Source organism: Embiotoca jacksoni, unplaced genomic scaffold (assembly GCF_022577435.1).
Source record: "Embiotoca jacksoni isolate LCO1_2020_lvr unplaced genomic scaffold, fEmbJac1.0.p SCAF_22, whole genome shotgun sequence".
Lineage (NCBI taxonomy): Eukaryota > Metazoa > Chordata > Actinopteri > Embiotocidae > Embiotoca > Embiotoca jacksoni.
This window is the reverse complement of record NW_027185363.1, coordinates 9322215-9339783: the sequence shown is the minus strand read 5'-3', so window position 1 is coordinate 9339783 and position 17569 is coordinate 9322215. Positions and strand designations below refer to the sequence as shown.

The following is a 17569-nucleotide window of genomic DNA, read 5'->3' as shown; positions in this document are numbered from 1 at the left end:
AGTACCACTACAAACATTGTTAAAACAAAAAAGAAGTTCCGCATTCATAAACTCACCAACATTTTTTTTATTATTGGCATAATGTACTAAATTAAATGGATTTGTAAAATAACACCTGGGACTGATATATTTTTTGTATATAGCGTCAATATATAAGCAGCATTTTACTGTAGTAGATGGTAAACTTCGAGCTAGTTTAGTTTGTTTTCTATGTAGTGTAATGGTTCCCAACCTTGGGGTCTGGGCCCGCTCCAATGGTCAAAACATTTTCCTTTCATTTAAGAAGTTGAGTGGAAAAAAAAACATATACATTATGAACTTGATTTAAAATTGTAATCTGAAAAGTAACTGCAGCTGTCACAGATGTAGAGAAGACAAATAATTGCAATGGAGTTGAAGTATAAAGTAGTACAAATTGGAAATACTCCGGTAAAGTACCTCAAAATTAGAGTAATTGTACTTATTACTTTCCACCACAGCTGGACGCCCGCAAACACAACACACAGACAAAAAAACACACCTCACCTCAACAACGACATCAGTTTTTCCGCCATGAAGGCCACAAAGGTCAGGGAAACACTGGCAGCACTTCAGCCCCCTCCCCCTCCTCCCTCCCTGCTCTCGGCAGGCTATACATTTACTATCAACAGGAAACATCTTTCGTGGCAAAGGAAGTGTTACTCTCTAATTGGCCTGATGTGATTCAATGACCTGACCATGCACAGCCAATGGGAGGGGGGTTATTTTAAGAGGCGGTATAAAAGGGAACAGAGGCCTTTCCAGAAAGCTTAGACGGCACAAAGTCTTCACACCGACTACATGGTGCTTGCGCTCTCTCCCTCAACTTCTGCAAAGTTGTTAAGACTGTACATTACTAAGCACATCTGGTTTCATTGTTGTTTCATGGATCCCATAACACATCATGAAACCACAGTCTAAGCAAAAGAAGATGGGGGGAAACCCAGAGTGCAAAAAAAAACCTGACCTTATTATGATTCTCCAGTCTTGGCATATGCATTACTTTTCGCACATTTTATAAAGAGGGTAAAATTCAGGTATTCACATTTGGATCTTGTGTCACAATCCCATTTTTACTCCACACATTCCCAAAAGTAAGTGTTCTCTGACTTTTCTATTTTTTTTCTGTTTTTTGCTTCAATGGACTGCAAGAGGCATGAGAGCAGAGCCAAAAATATCATTACACAGAGGGTGACATTAGGGGAGCGCGGCCTAGCGACAGGGAGCTATGACGGAGTTCCCTGATTAGTGAGTTACCACGCAGAGACAAAGGGCCTCTGAAATCACAGGAAACAGAACAATCAAAGAGTGTGCGCACATTCCAAGAAAAGCAGCGCGCCACAGAAACACAACATGATCCAGGACGTTGCTGCGTCTGAACATCTGATGAAAGCTTTAGGTTTAGCAAGTGTGGTAAATTATTAGGGAAGAGCGACTCCAAGGACAGAGCAAAATAGCTGAAATCTTGAATTACTGAGGCTCACACATCAGGAGCTGTCTTTGATCTCTGTTCTTCATATTTTTCCTGCTGAGAAATGGGAAATCGAAAGAGGACATGAATCTGAGCCATATTTGGATAAGAAGTGACCCTAATTATAATCTGGTTTACAATCTCACTGACACGTATTTTCATACACAGATGTAAAAAACCCTAAATCCTCCAAACTCTCCAAACTCTCCAAACTGGGGAGGGGGTCCCTATCCCCCCCCCCCCCCCCCCCCCCCCCGCCACCCCCTGCAAAAAAAAAAAAAAAAAAAAAAAAAGGCCCACACAGCTTCCCTGTGATCCATTAGATCTCAGCCTGAACTCAGGAAATAACTGGCTCTTTCCCTTTCTCCAAAATGGCAGCTCTGTTTCCGCAGCACTGGTTTGCTGGATTAGAACAATTCCCCACCAACCCATAATTTGTGGCATTTTCATAACAAGACACACCCTGCCATACATTTCCATTATAACCCAATTTTGTCCTCTGATGGGGATATTTCAGGAAGGAGGAGGACAGTTCATCCCGTTTTTGGTGAAGGACCCTCTAGTTTTGAGGGGGGCTACTTTTGGTTAAGGCCTTTGTGGCTGAGCTACTAGCTGCTAAATGTCTCAGATTTCTCCTCGATTGTTCAGTAGCAGGTAACAACAGGGTTGGGTGAAAAACCCTCAGTGTGGTTGCACAAATTCTAGGTCAAGGAGAGATGAGGGGGATCTATTTTCAGCAAAATGTGCTGTTTATCTCTGCGTGTAAAACCAGTGGGGAACCTCTTCCCCCACAAGTCAGGCCCACTTCTTCAACTTGTGGCATGTGTGGCCACCGATGTGATGCAGTTGCGAGATTATCTGCTTCACTCTTTCGCTGTGCCAAATTTTCCGTGAGATAATAACAACTTACAAATTCATTTGCAGTAACCAGTCGCTACTAAGTTAAATTCAGACACAGTACAGATGAATAGTTTCAATATTTCCTGAGATTAGACACATGATCTCTTGCAAATCCCTCATTCGAGTATCGAATTCAGACAGCAGAACAAGCTGTAAATCCTTTGTCTGTGTTTTAAGGCCAACAGCGCATCAGTGGGGCAATGCCAGATGAGTACAAATCCCAGCACCATGGACCTTATGGTCTACAAAAACAAATTCGGGCCCGGCAGTATCCTTGGCTCACTCAGAAACACACATTATATACACAACTGGTGTACATGTGTTCCTCTTAATCTCTGATTTGAAAGACAACATTCAACATGGGCCTCGACGCAGGCAAGAATGTGGTATCTCTGTCGTGAGCCTGTGTGAGGTCCTACATGCTGCAGGGCTGATCAGAGACACAGAGATGAAGAACATGTGAACGCAGCTCTCACATGTTCCTGTTTAAACTGAGCAGGAAGGTTACAGAATGATGCCATAATGGTGAATGATGCACCGGTTTCCTGATAGCATTAATAAGCAAAGAAGCTTCAACACTTGTCACTCACACTGAAAAGGGATGTTCATTTTATTTCATTACACCATCACTTCATTAACACAAGCATCACATTGATATAAGAAGCTACACTCACATACAGATTTGCATGGCTGCACATGCACATGCACGCTAAAACGCTCAGATGGATGCTACTAGTTCGTTTGCAGCTCAGAAAACGTGCAAAAGGAGTAGAGAGGAACTGTGATTGTTCATTGCAAACATGTAGACCGCCTCACTTTGTGTTAACCCACAACATACAAATGCTTGTGCTTACACACACACGAAACACACTTCAGGAAATTATGGCCAAACTGTGAGAAGATTCACTGTTCGAAAAACAGGAAGTGGTTACCAGCTGCAGTAAACCCGAACACACCTCAGTAGTAGCTTACTGACTCAAAAATACACTTGACAACCTGCAATATGTGACTACTTTGAAAGTGTAAAGCAGAACTTAGTTTCGTTAGTGCCTCCTCTAAAATGAATCTTTATTATCTTTATTGACACGTAGGTTCAAACAACTCCATTACTCAGAATTCTCTTTATGGTGTGATGCAGCTCTTTAAATAAATAGTCCCTCGGCATTAGAAAGTTGCACTCTATCACATGCATGCCGGTCTTTCTCAAAAGAGACATCTTTCTACCTTTAACAAAAGAATGTCTGAATTGCATAATATGCCAAGCAGGTAGATTAGCAAAGGCTTTTCTCCTGCAGTGTCTGTGCCTCAGGTTAAACAGAGCAGCTGCATGTGAGAATGTCACCCTGAGCTGCAGGGCTCTCCTTCCATGAGCACACATGCATTTATGGATCAAGTATTTTTACCCTCCCCAGACCACCACAGGTTGAAGTACACAACCTGTTCTGCTGCAGAGAGGTGCCTGGGCACGCCAGCAATTGTGAGAGCTTAGGTGGAACCAAAAAAAAAAAAAACGCAAAAGGGAATTAATCGAGTCAGGAGTCATTATCTGAGCTGTTAGTCAAAGGACAAACACAGGCAACAGGTCTTGTGATGAGCTGGTGTGAGAACAGGTTGTGACAGTTCAGCTGAGCTGCAAACCAGATGGGCCTGATAAGTGCTTAAGGCAGAGCTCAGGTGAGTTTTAAGTGGTCAGTCAAGGTTAAGGGGTGGGGACCTCTGGCTCTCCAGAGGTCATGGACCCTTAGATGCCCCAGAGTGGCACCCACTTTGACCTTTGACTCCTTCAAGAAAACCACTGCCTCAGACATCGAGGAGGAAGAGTTGCTCTGTGTTGGCTTTCCCCACTGCGTCATCGCACATTCCGTTGCTAAGCACTGGGTGTGTGTTTGTGCGTGTGTGTACATGTGTGTACGTGTGTACGCACACTATTCACCGTGACAGCACACAAGAGATCACATATATTTTGGGAACACTTGGTTGATGAATAAGAGACTCAGTCATAAAATACAAGGAAGGAGCAGTTATGTCAACAGTCCTTTCTTGTCGCTATTGCCTCAGCCATTCACAATAGACGTGAACCTGCTGTGACATATCACAGACAAAAATGTTTTTATATAGTTCTGCAATCACCACTGTTCTGATGTCAAATGGTGTCGTCCCCTTAAATTACATCTTTGTTTTTAGTTCATCTTCACTCCTCAGCTGTGATAGGAACAGGAACTGTGAAGAGGCACAGATGATACGAGAGATACAGGGTTATTAAAGAGCTGCAGGGAGAAGGGTGAGTTTGAAGTTTAAGCAGTCGGGTGAAGACTCCTATTACAGTAGATTAATTATACCTCAGTTGAAGTGTTAAATGGACCAGTAACCTGCGCTTTGGTGCCGTTTATTGAAGCCAGGTGTGGCAAATAAATCAATGCAGCTCCAGAAGTTGAGTCACTTCACTCCTTGGGGGAGTTTTCAAAGCTACGCTCGACTTTCTGTTGGTCACCGTGTATTTTCAGTTCTGGTACAGTTGTAAAACCATAGACCATATTTAAAATAGATGAAAATCCTCCAACTGTTAACGACTTTGCACAGATTCTTGCAGTCAGGTTTTATCAGTGGATTGCACAGCCACAAAAGAAACTGTTGAAAGTTGAGAGGAAACCGACGTGCGGCTCAGCAAACCACTCTCTCTATTGAGGTAGCACACTTCACACATCATGAACGGAATATTTTGCATTGGTGTGGATTCAATCCGTGCATTGTGGACCCACCTGGTTAGCTGACAAAACCACACTTCAAACATCAATTCCTGTCAGCTGGCTAAGAGTGAAAGAAGGACACATCAAAATATGAATTCTGCGCGTGCCAAAATGTCAGTACACACCGGATCTCGTTTGTTTGACAACCACAGATTGTCGTCTTCTCTGCTTTTTGTAACCAAACCCAAAAATCTAAATTACTCAGCTGTTGTTCCACCCTCAGCACCTGAACACTCCCTTTAACTGTTTTAACTGTAAAAAGTACTGAAGAATCTGATTTAGTGCTTGATGCACCCAGAATGCACCTTAACATGTTACTTTGAATCTCACACTTCAGCCATCATTAAATAAGAATTTATCTATCAATCAAACATGAATACACTTTCCACATTAAACTCTGTAATACAAAAGGAATTGATATTGAGTATACTACACTAAATACCATGCATCAGCATCTTCCTCACCCAGAAATTGTTTTCTCATGATTAGCGCCTAACGTATATTTGGAAAAGACTTTTAAATATGGGGAAATAATCAAACTCTTGCTCTAAATAGTGTCCAAGGAGACAGTAGATTGTTTTTATTTAAACTTTAAATATCTTTCTATGCCAGGATTTAGTTTGTTTTTGCTTAGTAAAACTCAGATGATGACAGCTGAGAAATTATTGAGTTTCAACTTTAATTTGTCAACTGATAATATACAGTATTTCACTTTTTTTTTTATTGTACTCCATCAATTTACTATTGCACTTTTCTGCAAAGACTCCCAGTAGACTTGATTTTGAGTGTCTAGTATGGGTTAAGCTAAAAAGCGCTGGATTCTACATGTCGAGATGCAGGCTGATATTAGACCCCCTCTAGCTGCTTTCAGACCCCACACCTCCATAGTTACGCCTTCTAGGTCAATTACTGGCTTTCAGTTTACAGTTATAGTCATATAAGTTGAAGCAGAAGCTCTCAAAATCAATCACACATTGACTAATGTCATCAGAGGATGTCTCAAGGGAGGAGATGCACTGGCTGTGGTCTTCCACACTAGACTGGAGTTAATCAAATTTTAATTCTAGTGTTGCTAAAGATGACAGAGATTCAACGAACAGAGCTTCACTCTGTGCAGATGAAACAGACCGTCTCCAACTAGCTGCTGAATCATCTTTTTTACCTGATGTAAAGCATTAAAGCATAAAAACGATATTTTATTAAGAACAATGTATCAAATACATTCTAAAATTGTGAGAATGTAAAAGGGGGTCGCTTAAAGTGATGAACTTGCAAGTATTGACACGCTCCCTCTCTTCTAGTATTGTCTTTTTATCAGCAGCAGGCAGCTTTTTACAGTGAAAAGTTTCTATAAACTCAATTTACACACCAAATGCAATGAAGCTTTTAGCAGCTAAAAGAGCCAGACAGACACCAAAACTACAGTTCGGAGTTTTAACACTAACCGACTTAACATTCTCCATGTGGACACAAACACGACTCCAAATTAAAGATAATGTTCTTCTGTACCTGCTTCAGTTCAAGTCAAAAATAATTTCAAACTTTAGAAAGCTCTTCAGAGCCAATGTGGACGTTAAACAACTGTTTTGACAGACTGTACTCCTCATGATGAGTAATGTGTAAAATCAGTAGTGTGCTTTTAGAAAAGAATCTTTGAAGTGTCTTATGATCTAACTGAGACCTCGATCCTGAGATTGAGGAACTTTCTTCATATTGATTTAGTCATGTAGTCCTGCTGTAGTGTTGTCATGACCAATCACAGACTTCTACTCATTGACACCCCACCTGACCTTTTGACCTTTACACCCTTACGCATGATGTTTCAGCTGACGATATGTCACCGTCTCCCACTGCATTTCATGACACAACGATAACCTCTGACTGCATAGTTCCATCCGTTTTACCACCACATTACAAACTCCCTCATTTCCCAAACAATTCACCAGTTACCTTGCGACCGTTTGACTGAAATGGCGTTGAGCTTTGGGCTTTTAAAGGAACTCGTGCTTTCAATGTCATCCATTTAGAAAAAACACAACGCACGCACAGGATCAATATCCACTCTCTGAAAGAGCGCGATTCTGTGAAAACAGACAGAGTGCACTTAAGGAATGGTAACCAGGTGTAGGGAGAGGAAATACCTGGAGCATTCCTTGCTCAAGGAATGTTTTTATTAGCCTTTTTACAAATGTCGCCATTTCGAGGTGTGTACACTGTAAAGTGCAGTGCAGGCTGGATCACTCAATCAAGCGGAGCGCGGCTTCAATGGGGAACCTGTGTCGAGGACGGGGTTGTGTTATTTGAACAGCTGGCACAGTTTAGCTCGGCATGTTCAAATGTGCACAGGTTCGAGGCTGCCGTGCCGCACGAGGGGGGTAAAAAACACAGGCCTCCCCCAGTTTTCAGCAGGGTTAGACTTTATACAGCGTCATCATACTCAAAGTGTTGATCGAGCTGTCGAGTTAGAAATCAGAGCAGACCACAAAAAAAAAAAAAAAAAAAGCACAACGCTCTTTAAATAGATGCAACAAATCATAAATAAAAAAAAAACAACCTTTCCAAAGCTTTGAAAGAGTAGGTTAGACCCCGTGGGAAGCATTTGCTTTCATGCAGAGGTTCAAATGAGAAGACTGATCTTACTCTTGCGTTTGTTTGCTAAATCTGTAGCTGCAGCTATCTTAGCTTAGTTTGGCTTAGTTTAGCTTAGCACGAAGACCGGAAATGGAGGAGCTAGCCCGGCTCTTGAGTCTTCATTGACCGTCTGTAACCCCGCAAATTGTTTGTTTGTTTGTTTTTTTGTTCAAATGAGATATAAATAATTCATTTGTAAGTTTTAGTTTAGTTTTAGTTCAGTTCCCCCCCCCCCCCTTTCAAGACTTGAAATTGGTATCAAGTTATCATTTAACCCACAGCAATTATTTTTAAACATGTTGAAATATTCCTTTTAAAGAAACATTAAAAAAAAAAAAAATACTTGTGTGTCATAATTTGCATTGACACTGGTCAGCACTTTGACTTGTCCAAAGAGCAGTCTGGAAATGTTCCCGTGCTTTTGGAGCGGCCCACTTCGGGCCCCTGGGAGTTTGCCCATTTTCATTTATCAAATAAAAAAGCACCTTTCTTTGCAATTTGGAGAGAGAAAAAAAAACAAAAAAACATTTTCACACAGTCAGTGAAGCCGTGTGTGTGTGTGTGTGTGGTGTGACGAGTGGGACCGGTATGATTCCTGGTGTTAACAGCTAATAAATTGGGGCCCATCCCCTCGGTGCTTTACTGGCTCAATTATGTCCACATGTAGCCATTATTCCTGCCATGTTGGCCTGAGTGAGCTGCATATTTTTAAAAGGTAGGTTTCCATAACACTTGGTGAAAGCTTACGCTGGTTGTCGGGACACATGTGTGGGTCCTGTGGAAGCCAGACGCCGGCTGTTTTAATGCGGAGGTGCTGTGGAACGCAGCAGGGGCCAGTATGCCTTCTTTGTTTTTGAAAGTATCACCTTTGTGATGTGTGTAGAGACGATAAACAGGTTTACTACCTGGATAGAGTTCCAAAAAAAAATAAAAAATACACATTGAATTTTTTTGCCACTATTTAAACACAATTTTTCAACAATGTAACTATAACATCACAGTTTATTAAATACACTGACCTCAAATTAATAATGCCCGGCAATAAATCCCACATCCATTAAAAGCTTTCATTTTCAGCTTTTCTTAAAACAGTTTTAGAGAAGTGTTGATTGTACATTGCGGTCATTTGGGAAGCTGATGAATTGTATTGCATCATACTGAAATTTTTTTTTATTTTTTATTTTTTTAATTTTTTTTATATTCAGTCAAACCTTAATCATATAAAGGTTGTAAAAATATTATATGATTCAGCTATAGTCAAGAACCGTAAATCAGTTATCATAAAAAAATAAGAGGATGTAACTAATTTACGAATATTTTTATAATACATTTCTGTATTAAATGTGTCACATTCCACTGATAATACCTGTAATATTGTAGTTATGTTTGTTTGAGGGATTAAAACCAGGAGTTGAACTGCTTTCTCTCTGATCTCCAGTATCAATTGGTTTACTTAATAATGTAAACAACCTGGTAGTGTCATGCAACACATTATTCAAATGAGTGCAATTCAATTAACTAGTAGTTTACTGACAGCTCTGTTTGTTGACAGTTATCTCTAACTGTGAAATTCAGCTGCTTTTTAGTTATGCCAATTCACCAAAGAAACCTTGTTGAATGTTCCCGGCAGGTACAGATGTTTGTCCAGGACTGTCCCTGTGCTGTTTCTTTTTTTTTTTAACAAATGTTTTAAAGTTTCTGAAATTGGACCAGGACTAGAGCCAGCTCTGTGAATGTCATGCTGTTGGGCACCTGCCAACCTCTTCTGCTAAACATTTCTCTCCTGCCTTGTCCACCTCCCCCCTTCTTTTTCCAACGAAGGGGGGACAGAGTGCCTCAATGCTATCATTCTTTGATTCTGTTTGAATCTGGCCGCATGTGAGCAGGAAAAGGAGCCAAACGTGCTTCCTGAGTGTTCTGGGGGGGGAAACGCTGTAATAAGCAAAGGGGCGGGTGGTTAAAAATAACTGGGCTATAAAAGCAGGGCGCAGGATCCCACTCACTCTCAAACTCTCACTGACTCCCGCTCAGGCAGGACGTTCTGTGAAGCAGGCCCCGCCACTATACTCTCACACTTACACACTGTTTTTCCATGGAAGTTAGCAGAGTGTGCCACTTGAGGCAGAGCTGATGTGTCCAAATCCTCACTACAGTGAAGAAGCACTTACAGACCTGACACAGACACGATGCACGCCTGCATTCATTTCACTTGAACAGCCCAATAACAACTGAAAAGTGACAGCATGAGGTTTCATCATGGAGAACATGAGACACACAGCGTATATGTATGATGAGCTATTCCACCGAACTTGTCTGTGATGACAAAACTCTTATAACATTTTAGGAGACTGTAAGGTTATCTGCTTTTCCACATTTAAAGAAAGACTGAACTCAGATTGGACCTGATTCTTTATAGTATAGGTGAAAGGATGAGGTGGAAGCACACTGATGATACTGATTTACACGTACGCTTTTGTTATTTATTTTAAAACAGTACTGTCTTTTCTTTCTTTCTTTTTTTTTGCTGTATTCCTAAAAAAAAAAGACACTAGTTTGGCTGACTGCCCTGAATTCTTTTTTTTTTTTTGCAGTATAGAGAAATTATTTTGCCGAACCGATGCCATAAGTTATAAAGTAAACAAAATCTCAAAGCAATCTTGGATGAAAACAGATGTGAATGCTTAGAATTCTCAACATTATTCTTACAAGTCGTTCATGGGAAGGTTTTTGTAAGAACAAGTGCATTAAGAAAACAGAATATTTTAAAGAATTAGTTTCACTCACACAGCAGCAACATGTCAACAACTTCATGACTCTTTAACAAGTTGACAACTTGTTGATAGTTTGGTAACTTCACTGCACAAACAAGACAGCAGCACCAATAGTGCAAACTTTAGAGTTGTGAAATAAGTCACATGGTTACTCAATGGTAAAACTATTGTGTAAATCTCAATTCAGGGAACGAGATTTTCAGAGGCTTCTGTGGAAATGTTGCTAATCCACATTCAAAACTTGTTTCATACAATGGCTTCAGTGGTTCCTCTTCTTCAAGAAAGGCTAAAGATACAGAGTCAAGAATCTGAGAACTCTGAATCCCCACCAGCTCCAAGGTGTTTGTCCTATTTTTTTTACCTCTGACCTTTGTGTAGAGGTGGAAAGCAAAAGAAGAATTTCCCTACGGGGCACAATTGAGTCCCACTTATTTATGAACTTCTAACAAATCTCTCACTGCAAACTCCAGTGAAAAGTGTTTTTATGTGGGCTGCTGTTGTCAGAAGAGCATCCCGTCCATCTTGTGTGTCCCCGAACATTCGCCCAATTAGCTCGAATGAAATTCTTTCATTGGGTATGTACACTTCTCCACAGGAAGTGACAGATCAGCATGAAATACAAACCTGTCTCGTAAACGTCACAAGAATTAGTGAGCGCTCCCACCAGACCTGCCAACTGCTTCTTGGCCTTTCTCATCCTTTTGCTGCGCCTCACAGGGCAGAGCGCGCTCTGTGCAGTTTCACATGGTTTTGAGTGCAAATGTTGCAGTCATGTCTGGCTAACGTTTGAATTAAGCAGGTGCAGATTTGTCACCCTTAGATTTTCTGTCTAAAATATCTTGTTAACCAGGTCTGGTTGCATTGGGATATTTATTTTGGGCTGAAAATATGGCAAGCTTGCTCTGTGTGCGTTTTGGTGATGTTTGGTCTGTAAAATTTTAAGTTAACAACATTTAATGAATGAAATAATCAAATAAGGTGGATTTGTTTCCAAATTCACTTTAAAATTAACTTCTTTGTATTTCTAAAGTTTTGTGCCAGTAGGAACCTCAAACACGAGATCATGTAAACATAAAATCAGCAGCTGTGGTTCAGTTGGCAGAAAGGGTCGATGCTTCATCTGCGACTCCTCCAAATGTCAAATTGTCCTGAAAAGAACAGGTCAGCATTCATGAGACATATAACTCCTGTAGTCACTGCAACCAGCCAAGAAATAATATATCATTAGACCGCAAATAAAATCACGTGTTATTTTTTACAGTTTGGATTTTACTGATTAAACAAACGAGTAGTAACCTGTTAGAGTGCTACAGAGGGGCTGGGAGTCCGATTTTTTTTTTTTACCTTTGGACGGAGCCAGACTGTCTTTTCCCTCTGCTTCCACTCTTTGTGTATATGAGAAACTCATCCTGCCTGTGGCTTCATGTTGAACACCAGATATAAATGTGGTAACAATCTTCTCAACTAACGCTCAGGAAGAAAGCAAATAGGAGTATTGCTGAAAAATATAGAACCATCTCTTTATTGAGCAAGACAAAATTGTATCGTAAGTTTCTGTGGAAGAATCAGTGAGGTCATGAAAAGTTGATGGTCAAATTTTACCAACAGGATATTCTGTTGCGGCCTCCTGGTTTTACATATTGAGATTTTTACATTTCTGAGATAAAAAACAAAACTGTTTTTGTGAGTAAATTTTGAGATATGACAAGAGTTTATCAGTGGATTAGATTCCCTATCTTTGAACTTTGCAGCATTACAAGGTGGCAAAGGTAGCTGACTAACAGGGGAAGTGAGAGTGCGCTCACTCTCACTAGTAGCAAAGCAAAGGAGTGGTTGCAGCACAGAGCAGGGGTCAGCGTCAGCGGTCAGGAGTTCAGACATCAGGCTGGCCGCTCAGCTGCCACTAAAAACACATTTCCTCTCTGGCCCTTACTGGACTGTTCTCTGTGTGACGCACTTTCCACAGAACACACAGTCCAGATCAGAGATCAGGATGTGGAAACCTCACAGCTACACTGACAGAGTTTTATTGGTGATGGTGGACATGACACCTTGATGACAGGTGATGTTTCTCTCATGAGGAGCGGAGCTGTTCGGAGTCTGCTCAGGTCATCATAACACCAAGTGCTTGGACATTTTTTACCGTACCCGTTGCAGAAGGGGCAGGTGTCCCTCTCTGGGGTTTCAGATCACATGGTAATATGTGTAAATACAGTACTCGTGGAAACTAACTATATGCATACTTAAGTAGAATTCTGAGGTACTTGTACTATACTGAAATCCATTTTAGACTACTTTATATATTTTTGAGGGAAGTATTGTGTTTCTTACTACACTACATTTACATGACTGATAACATGTTATTTGGCACTTTAACATTTTTGAATATCTATAAAGTCGGTTAGGTTAGGTTAGGTAGTTACTTTATTAATGCCCGAGGGGGAAATTTTTTCGCTACAGCAGCATACAGAAGCAATAAGATAATAATAGAATAATAGAAAAGCAATAAAATAGCAGTAAATAGCAGTAAAAAAATATAAAATATAAAAATGCACAGTATATACAGTACATACAGTACAATATATATTATATACAAACAACCAAGAAACACAGACAACAGTGTTATTGTTATGTGATGGATTTTGCCAGAGGTGAGTTATTGTACAGTCTTATTGCGGTCGGCAGGAATGATCTCCTGTATCTGTCCTTGTGACAGCGGAGCTGGAGGAATCTTTTAGAGAAAGTGCTCCGCTGTCCCTGCAGTATAAAGTATAAACCATCCAGCAGTATATAACATTTAACAATTAGCCCCACAAGCAGGTAATTGGCTGTTTACAATAATAATCCAACATTATAATATACAGTTTAGTATGATGCTCAGTGCCATTCAGCCTGCACAATACTTTTGATATTTACAATACAACTTGCAGATAACATTTATGGACTTTTATTTGAATATATTTGCAATGTCAGACTTTTAACAGAGTATTTTGTACCTTGTAAGGTTGTTACTTTTATTCAAGAACCTGAATAATGTTCAGTGTGAGATTTGATAAACATACGTGGAATTTGTATCTGTGATTGTGGTCCATCTTTTTTTTTTAAAGAATAATTTTTCCAGTTCTTTATGTATAGGCTGAGTCGTGTGTACATGGAGGCAAGGGTGATCATATAATCATGTCATTTAATAATTTCAGGATATCTCTGAAGCCTGAGGGTTCCTGCTGAGAAAATAATCCCTCAATCTTAATGTCAGAAACCAGATCTCTCTGCGTTGATTTGTAATGTAAATGTGACCCCAAACGACACCGCAGCCCCCCCCCCCCCCCCCCCTGTCCTGTCATTTACACCTGAATGGGACGTTACCTTAAATCGCGTTTACATCACGAGTGGTTCGAGCGTAAAGACCCTAGAAAAACCGTTTCAGACGACCCTGGCGCCTGTTTGAACAAGCCTGCTGTGAGAGAACAAAACCATCTTCCATTGATGATAATGAGTCGAGAGCGAAACGCGCCAAGCAGGTAGATGCAGCAGCACGTAGGCTGCACAGCAGAGGAAATATTTGTTTCCTTAATCGTTTTTAAAGACCAAGATCCAGCATCATTTTTACAATTACTTAACACTTTTTTTTTTTTTTTTTAAGTCTCCTACAGCAGCTTGAAAGTTTGACAGCGAGTACATAATTGGTTTTTGGAGTTTTTAATCATTATTATAATGAAAAAAACAAAGAAAACAAACAGAAATGTATTATAAGGCCTGACACTACGTGATGCAATCACATGGAGGAACCAGCAAAACATATAATGTCATATCCAATATATAATTTGATGCTTTTGGAATTTTTTTTTTTTTTTATGGCAAATACTATCAGATGTATGTGCCACAAGAAATCTCACACAGTAATGTTTTAAGTAAATATTTATTTCGGTGTCTTTCTTTCCAGCGTTTAACCCACTACTGCAAATCTAATTATATATATATATGTATATATATATATATTTTTTTTTTTGCATTACTGATCATTAAATAAGCCATATCTTCTTTGTGTCGTGATGATTAACTGAAATACTGACAGCCTTTATATTAAGTTGTTGATGCGGTTTGGCCTCCAGCAGTTTCTGTCATTAGGCTTGTTCCTTTCAGCATGTTACGTAAGTATCTATGGTTGCTATACTGCCCGTGTGTTTGTAATTTGCAACTTTTTCCAACGCGCTCAGGTGGGCTGGTCTGTTGAGTGTTTGCGTCAGCAGTGGGGGAGGTCCTGCACTTTATAGGCTGCTCTGCGCTACCCTGCCTGTCACAGCACACTGAGCCGAGCAGACTCTAGGATCTGCTTTATAAAGAGCTAAATTTACCAAATTTACGTTGTTTCCTGAGCTCTCACAATTGGCCAGCCGGACTCTGGTTAGAGTTATAAGGTTGGGAGGACCTCCTACCACTTTAAAATTTGTTCATGTATTTGGAGCGCAGCTGTGGTGAGGCGACAGTGAATTAGGCGCACGGACTCCAGAGCGGCTGCAGCTCAACACAACGCGACTTTGACAAGAAATAGTTGTATTATTTCACCGAACGATGGCCTTATCCGGAGTGATGCTACCGTCTTTTTCGACATTCTCAAACCAAAGAGAAAAAACCTGGGAAAACGTAAGTTTAAAATGATTTTCCATCATGTTTTAAAGTCTGGATGTCTGAGTTGGATTTGATTTGTCACTTTGTTTCACATATTTGAGATTATTGTAAAGCTTTTGAAACTAGTTTTTGTACTTCGGAGGGGAAAACAATTCATTTTAGGAAAACAAACTTGGTGAAAGACTGAAAAACTTTTCCAGTTTGATCTCATTTGCAGTCTCACACTAATTTCCAGCAACTTTATTAATGTCTCAATATCTCTTTATTCCTGCAGAGGTGGAAAGGAGAGATGGACAAACTAGTGTCCACCAGCTGCTCCATGCTTGAAATGGTACACAACATGGACAATCACATCAAAAAGGACGACGAGGATCTGAGTAATTATTTGGATCTGGATTTTATTCTCGCCAACACAACTGGCTCAGACAGCGCGGCGGACTATGTGGGCACGGCTGACCCCAACATGTACACGACTGGAAACTCCGTGCCATCATACCCAGCAGAAGACCACCGCTCCCCGCCACCACCGTACGGCGCCAGCCTCATGACCGAGCTGCTCCGCTCCGAAGGAACCAGCAACTATGGCATTACGCGCAACCCCAGTGTCCAGGGGAGATTTTATGTCAACACGGCGCATTTCCCCCGCCCGGAAAACATCAAAGTGGAGCCACCCATGGACAGTTACGGCCCTGTTTTGGGTATGGTGCCTCAGAGCTGCAGCAAAATCAAGCAAGAAGGCAACGTTTCGTGCATGATGTCCTTTGAGCAGCCTCGTGTGGCCATCTCTCCGCGGGCAGCCAGCAGCATGACCCCGCCTCTCAGCCCCGATGACCAGGGAGCTTCGGACTGCCAGGCACAGCTATGCCAGCCCATGAACTTCCCACAAAAATATCACACTTTCCAGCACCACCCTCAGGCTCCCCACATGCAGATGCCCTACCACGCTCCACATACTGGCTTTGGCATGTATGATGAAGGTCTCAACCTGCAGCCGGGTGCGCAGCGGGTGATGCTCACGCCACCCTCATCTCCTCTCGAGCTGCTGGAGTCCAAACCCAAAAGAGGCAGGCGCACGTGGCCCCGGAAGCGCACAGCGACGCATACCTGCACCTTCGCCGGGTGTTCAAAAACCTACACCAAGAGCTCACACCTGAAGGCACATCTCCGAACTCACACCGGTAAGCTTACGCTTAAATTATTCCTCATAAACGCTGCATTTCTGCGTAATTACGCACAGGGAAGCACACTTTTCCAAACCACATTTCCCATTCCAGCACAGGCTAATAAATTCCTATCTTTTTGTCCCCGCAGGTGAGAAGCCGTACCACTGCAGCTGGGAAGGCTGTGGGTGGAAATTCGCACGCTCCGATGAGCTGACTCGTCATTTCCGTAAACACACCGGACACAGGCCCTTCCAGTGCCACCTGTGCGAGCGTGCTTTCTCCAGGTCTGACCACCTCGCACTTCACATGAAGAGACACATGTGAAGGAGCCCACATAAGGACTTGGGGGTTCATGGGGGGGGGGGGGTTGTGTTATTGTTATTGTGATTCAGCTGTATTTCTTATTTAAAACGTTCTCCACATGACCAAAGTCTTTTTATATAATATTGAATTTAAAAAGTTTTAGTGTTATTATTGTCTGATAATGTAGCTGGTACTACTTTGGTTCTATAAAAGCTTTAGAAAAGCTTTGTTTGCTTTAGAGCAGGCAGACCAGGAAGGGGCTGGCCCTGTATATACTACTCTTCTTTGACAGAACTGGAATGATGTGTTTGACACAAAAGTGCCTTTCTATGACTGTGCTACTGTAAAACTCTTTGTGACAGAACGTCACGGCCACAAAATAGTACATGTTCTTGTTGACAGGAGTGAAATGCACATACAGTTGCCTAACATGTGCAAAGACAATGTTTTTTTAAAACTGCCTCAGTGTCTGAATGGCCTTTACTGTTTTATTTTTGACGCTTTGGAACTGTTGTCTTCTCGGTGTGAAACTCTCGGATCCAGCCCCTCTGTACACTATCAGGGCTTGATGTCCTGTGCATTATTTTTTACTTAAATTTATATAAATAAGTACATGGATTTTATACTGTAAAATGTGTATTTATTGTAAATATTAAAAAAAAGAAAGGAATTGAATATTTGACTGGGGACCTCGTTACTTTACATGCTTAATCATTCCAGATGCTTCTTGTTCACACATTTAATTAACCACATCCAACCACACAACAAAAGTTTCAGAGCTGTGCTCAAAAATAGCTGCAACAGACCTGCATATCAGTCAGACTATATATGTTACACATCTTGCAATTGTACCGTCAGATTTTAAAACATGGCCACTTCATTTCCACCGTGATGCTGTGCAGCTGCAAGACAGAGAAGGGCAGCCGCTTGTGGGCT

General features: G+C 41.1%; 1 protein-coding gene across 1 annotated transcript; it reads left to right on the top strand.

The window, feature by feature from the left end:
• Positions 1 to 14859: 14859 nt before the first annotated feature.
• On the top strand, positions 14860 to 17308 carry klf2b (Kruppel like factor 2b). The gene is made up of 3 exons (XM_069157818.1): positions 14860 to 15182; positions 15442 to 16345; positions 16479 to 17308. The coding sequence occupies exons 1-3, from the start codon at positions 15111 to 15113 to the stop codon at positions 16652 to 16654; spliced, it is 1152 nt and encodes a 383-aa protein (XP_069013919.1). The 5' UTR covers positions 14860 to 15110; the 3' UTR covers positions 16655 to 17308.
• The last annotated feature ends 261 nt before the right edge of the window (positions 17309 to 17569 follow it).

What these genes read in the sequence shown, in the direction of transcription:
- klf2b (XM_069157818.1), top strand. Translation starts at nt 15,111, where the DNA reads ATGGCCTTATCCGGAGTGATGCTACCGTCTTTTTCGACATTCTCAAAC. An exon ending in GAGAAAAAACCTGGGAAAAC is followed by an intron (nt 15,183 to 15,441) that starts GTAAGTTTAAAA and finishes TTATTCCTGCAG; the next exon opens with AGGTGGAAAGGAGAGATGGA. An exon ending in ACATCTCCGAACTCACACCG is followed by an intron (nt 16,346 to 16,478) that starts GTAAGCTTACGC and finishes TTGTCCCCGCAG; the next exon opens with GTGAGAAGCCGTACCACTGC.